A 5,019-nucleotide genomic window follows, 5' to 3' on the forward strand; every position below is an offset into this window, starting at 1 on the left:
TTTCAGTTTTAATTCTTTTTGTCTACAGGTTGATGATTGGAAGCTCTAAAAATATCAGAGAAAATTATGCAAGAAAGTGCTTTTGAGCACAAGAAAAAGAAACCAGGTTAAGCGCTAATCGGCCTTCGAACAACTGGGCCCCATGGGTCTTTAAGAAAACCCTTCTAAGAAACCCGTAAAAAATCTTGAGAAAGGTAAAATTATGTTTTCAAACCGGAAATAGACAACTGATGAGACTTGATTATTGAATTGTTTTTTATTTGTTAAACCAACGTGTTCCCCTGTCAGAGCTAAAATTACATTATCGATTTTTCTGGGAAACGTGAGATGCTCAAGTCCTTATGGATAGCACACGCACGCCTTTGCAAGATAACCAAAGGATTTGCTATCATTTGAAGTCCGAACAAGACTTCCAGGACGTGGTTTTCCGCAGTGTTTATACCCTGTGATATTTGCAGGTTGATCAAGGAATTCACAACCTAAGCGCACAGTTTGAGCTTCGATAAGTGGGCAAGGTTACCTCGACGTAGCAATGGACATTTCGTATGATCAGCTGAGCTTTTCAAGTTCAAAAAACAACACGAACCAAGTCCTCGATGTATCTCATGAAAACGCCGTTATCCTTGTAACTCTGGCATCGTTTGTGTTTTTCTTGGCCTGCATTATTCTGATTGTGTACTATCAATGGCGTCTCTTCCGTCACATTGTGGAAACACGCATCGGAACTGTGGTATTTTTCCTTGGCGTATTACTGACGGTTATTACAACCCTGAGTTCTTACACAGAGCAAACAGTTTACGCCGTATATCGCCTGATACTCCTGTCCTTTTGTGGAATGTTGGTATTGGTCGTTGGCTGTGCGGTGTTATTCGAGAATGCCTCCCCCGAGAGGCCGTTAGATGACTATGGATACGAACGACTTCCGGTTGGGTATATGCATGGCAGCATGGGCATAATCATCTGGGTCATCACTCTTCCCCTGAGTATCCTGGAGCTCTTGTTTGCCATTGGAGCAGCAAAGCAAGCACCAAACGATACTTACGCAGCTGTCATGTACACAGCACTAGTGCAGAAAATTGTCCAAGCGAGTGTGTACCATTTTAGTTTGCGACATAAAGTTGCCAGAGCCGACTTGCGCATGGCATGCTCATGGCTCCTCAAGATCATCTCTTTCTTTAACTTTGCCTTCTGGATTGATTCAATCACAACATCTCGCACCGACAATGAATGGGTGGTGGGTCTATTCGGTAAGGGATTCTCTATTGTAAAAGCTGCGTACAATGCTTTGCTAATTGATTACAGACTTCTGTGCTGCTTACTTTTTCTAGAACATTCTCTAGAATTAACAGAAGTGCGCACTAATCGGCGAATTGATGAAATATTTGATCCAGATGCTAATGAAGCCCTGATGCAGGATTCTTTTGCTTCAGTGGATGTGGAGATTTCTCATTCTTCTGGTTATGGCTACGTCGTTGGTCTCATCTTAATAGCTACCCAACTTGTTGCTGGTCTTCAATACGTAGACTTTGTAGGTAAATGGGCAAACATATTCCCAATTCTAGCCAACAGTGTTGTGATATTATTTGGCCTCTTACTTCTCTACGGCACTGCCAGCATTGTAACAGGTAATGGTGCCTTTAATAATCGCAACAGCAAGTGGCGTGAAACTGAATCCAAAGCTATTGATGTGATGGTATGTTTCATGGGCACCATTGGTTTTGTTTACTGGTTCATAAAAGCATCATATTGTGGACTGTGGGCTTCCAAGTACTCATCAACTGACACTGACTTTCACCAATATCTGACATGGACAACTCTAAAGAACTTTGTTTATGCCATTACAATCCTGTTCCAACTAAACTTCTTTGTCAAAATGGGCCCAAACTTTGGGTGTGATGAAGAAAGCAGTCGTCAAAAAACAAAGCATTTTTACGTGACCACAATAATGATGGCTTTGTTTTCGCTTCTAATTTCATTTGTTGTGGATGAATACAGTGGTCGCGTTGAAAAGCTTTTGGACCAAGCTCACATCAGCAAGACCATGTCTGCATTTCTCCAAGCTGCAGCGCCAATCCATCTGGGCTTTAGCTTGCATATGTTTCTGCACTTTTTCATCATGAATAGACGGCTGTCACAGTTTCAGTACAGAAGGAAAAACAAGCAATTGCAAAATTCTCACGAGCCTCGACAACCCTCAACCGGGAACACTGAACACAATGAAGAAACAAGGGGAGAAAGGCAACCATTAATTTCCCAACATTTGCCAACAATAACACAGGCTTAACTGATCAACAGTCTAGTCATGTGGCGAATGTGCGATGTTTCTCTTTTTACAGTAAGAAAACCACACATTCTGGCACATGCAGCCCAGACTCTATGGACGCAGTTATACATGTACAATACAACTCAAAGTGTTTAACATACCAAATTAATGGCTTCAGAAGTGAACATGTACAGTAAACACACAACACAAACATTAGGTAAGTCATTTTTATTTTGATTATTTTCAAAATGCAGAATTGTGGGAATATTTGTTTACTGTGCCTTTTCTTATAGAAAGTCAAATTTCAGAAACTTCCATATGGTCTGGGCTGCCTGTGATAACAGTATTGTCTCTTTTATCGGTTGATGCATGTGCAAATTCTTAAGTCGAAGCCCAGGTAAAGAAGCAGCATTAGATGCCTCTAGCATGAATCCATAAAAGATAACTTGACCTTTCAGTCCTGCAGGTCCATCTTACCCCCAAAGATTCCATTAATGAATCGATTGTTAGGATAATGAATCTATTAGTCATTGCCGCAGCCGGTATCAAATTCTGAACTGCATACCTGCATGTGTAATGAGCAGTGAATTTTTTTATGTTAACTTCTCTGTATTTGGTGACTTTAGTCAGATTGGAAAATCTTTGAATGGACAAAATTGCTTTAAAGACATTAGATTAAATTCAAGAAAACTGAGTTGGTAGAAATTTCGTAACTACCTCACCTTTGAATTCACTAGTCATTACGCATGCCAGAATACAGAGGTGAATCTGAAATCTACAACTACCAGTGAATTCAACTGTCAAATAATAAATTCATTAACTTTGACATTAATTCATTACCCTTGACTGGGCTTGGCTGTCTGCTATGATTATAATATTTAAATTAGTTGAAAATGAAGCTTTCAAGACATCAGAGTTTGGGCATGCCATATATTCACCAAATTTAGGTCATGGTTAGTTTTATTTGGACTGCAAAATGCAGATATGGAAGTGAGACATAGTTACAGTACCATGTTTTGTTAACCTGTTACCATTAGCCTATTATTTTTTAGTGTTATGTAAAATGAAAGTGGTCATAAGTTCTAGTTAAAGGGGTGTGTGGAAAGAAAAACCGAAGTGGCTTTTGATAAACTGCTGAATGTGTATGTGTCATTTTTTTAAAATGACTGCAGCTAATAAATTTCCAAATATACCAGTGGTTAAGCACATTGAATGATAATTTTTTTGTGTTTCTTTATAAAGTTATTAAAAAGATTTCAGACGGTAAAATATATAATAAACATTTTGTTATTTCCACAGACCTTTCCTGCATTCCTCTCTAGATTTAGTGAGCATATAGGGTGAAACGATCGAGGTCGCAGCTTGAGACTGGGGTGGGTACGGTCTATAATATGTTGCAGGGCCCCATTCAAACTAGCCTCACTGAACTGGACGCTCCTGACTAAATATTGTTTAAAATAAAATAATATAATATTGATCTATACCAGAAGATTTAAAAAAAATTGTCTAAGCAGATATTTATTTTATGGCTACAATAGGAGACATAGTATGTACACGCTGATCAGCTTTTTTCTTGTAATGACCCGGTATTACTAGCTAAGTGTCCAAGGGTATGTACATTCTGTTTTCAACTTGATAGTGGACATCCTAATGGGCATGATCCATGTTATGGTCAATTGCACAGCTCAAAAAGGGTATCTGCTTTACCAGTGTCACATGATCTTATTGCAATTCATTGAGTTATCTGCTGACCAGTGTTGGTTTTAATTGATTGCAGGCTCAAGTCCATAATGAAAAGGCCATAAATTATAATAAATAACTTATTAACCTCGCCGTCAGTTCGGTCATTATCATCACAGGGAAATCTCAGACCTCAGCCTTGATGTATTAACCTTGTTATTGCTTGGTCAATACGTTAAGGCCTCGGTCTGAGATTTCCCTGTAACGACCTCACTCTCAGTTAATAAGTACATGTATAGTGTTTAAATACTGATCAAGTGTACGCAAATGTTGCCTTTAATAAATTCAAATTAAATGTTTCAATAAATTATAGTTGACCAAAAATAAATATATTTTTTTTTCTTTTCTTCTTTGGTATCTTTTTATTTGTTCAGTAGTCAGGGGTTTCAACAAGTACCAACGACCGACGAAACGCGTCGGTTACTTTGCTCAGAGAAGTCGGTTACTATTTACGAGAAAGAAGATGCACCTGTGACGTTTTAATATTGTCGTAAACGTAAAATATATCTTAACATCGCAATGAAAACGTAATTATGATCTGTGTTCTAATTTACGAAGAAACGCTGGATTTATGGTACACTTTAGTTCGTTGGTTATGTCAACGCTGTATTTCAGTGAATTTTCCACATACTTAATAGATTTACCCAGAATGTGCTCACATGCAAATGATTGAGTTGTAGTCATTTGAGTTAATTGTTGAAGGAGTTTATTGCGTGGCTGATAAATCAAAACTTGAATGAAAGCTACATTTTCTTGAATCAAAAATAAGCTCTTTTGTCTAGAACGCTGGAAATTGCACTTTAGGGCTTGGAAATTTTAAACCTTTCTAGAGGAACATTCCCCCAGACCCCCCTAGAAAAAGGGGACTAAAGTTCTCTTGTTGTTACAGTCGTCGGTTACTCTAATCAAACCTGCTGGCCACCTCGATTTTTATTGAAACCCCTGAGTTGTAGGTAATCATGGCAATGATAAGTATTCATTTATAGTCACGGTTAAAATGACATCGGAGTTGTCAT

The 5,019-nt window shown here is 38.3% G+C and overlaps 1 protein-coding gene across 1 annotated transcript; it reads left to right on the forward strand.

Moving 5' to 3' along the window:
- Positions 1-496: 496 nt before the first annotated feature.
- Positions 497-4,348, forward strand: LOC140933229 (uncharacterized). Its single transcript, XM_073382748.1, has one exon. It carries the CDS (start codon positions 533-535, stop codon positions 2,282-2,284), a length of 1,752 nt encoding a protein of 583 aa, XP_073238849.1. The 5' UTR covers positions 497-532; the 3' UTR covers positions 2,285-4,348.
- The last annotated feature ends 671 nt before the right edge of the window (positions 4,349-5,019 follow it).

Source organism: Porites lutea, chromosome 4 (assembly GCF_958299795.1).
Source record: "Porites lutea chromosome 4, jaPorLute2.1, whole genome shotgun sequence".
Taxonomy (NCBI): Eukaryota; Metazoa; Cnidaria; class Anthozoa; order Scleractinia; family Poritidae; genus Porites; species Porites lutea.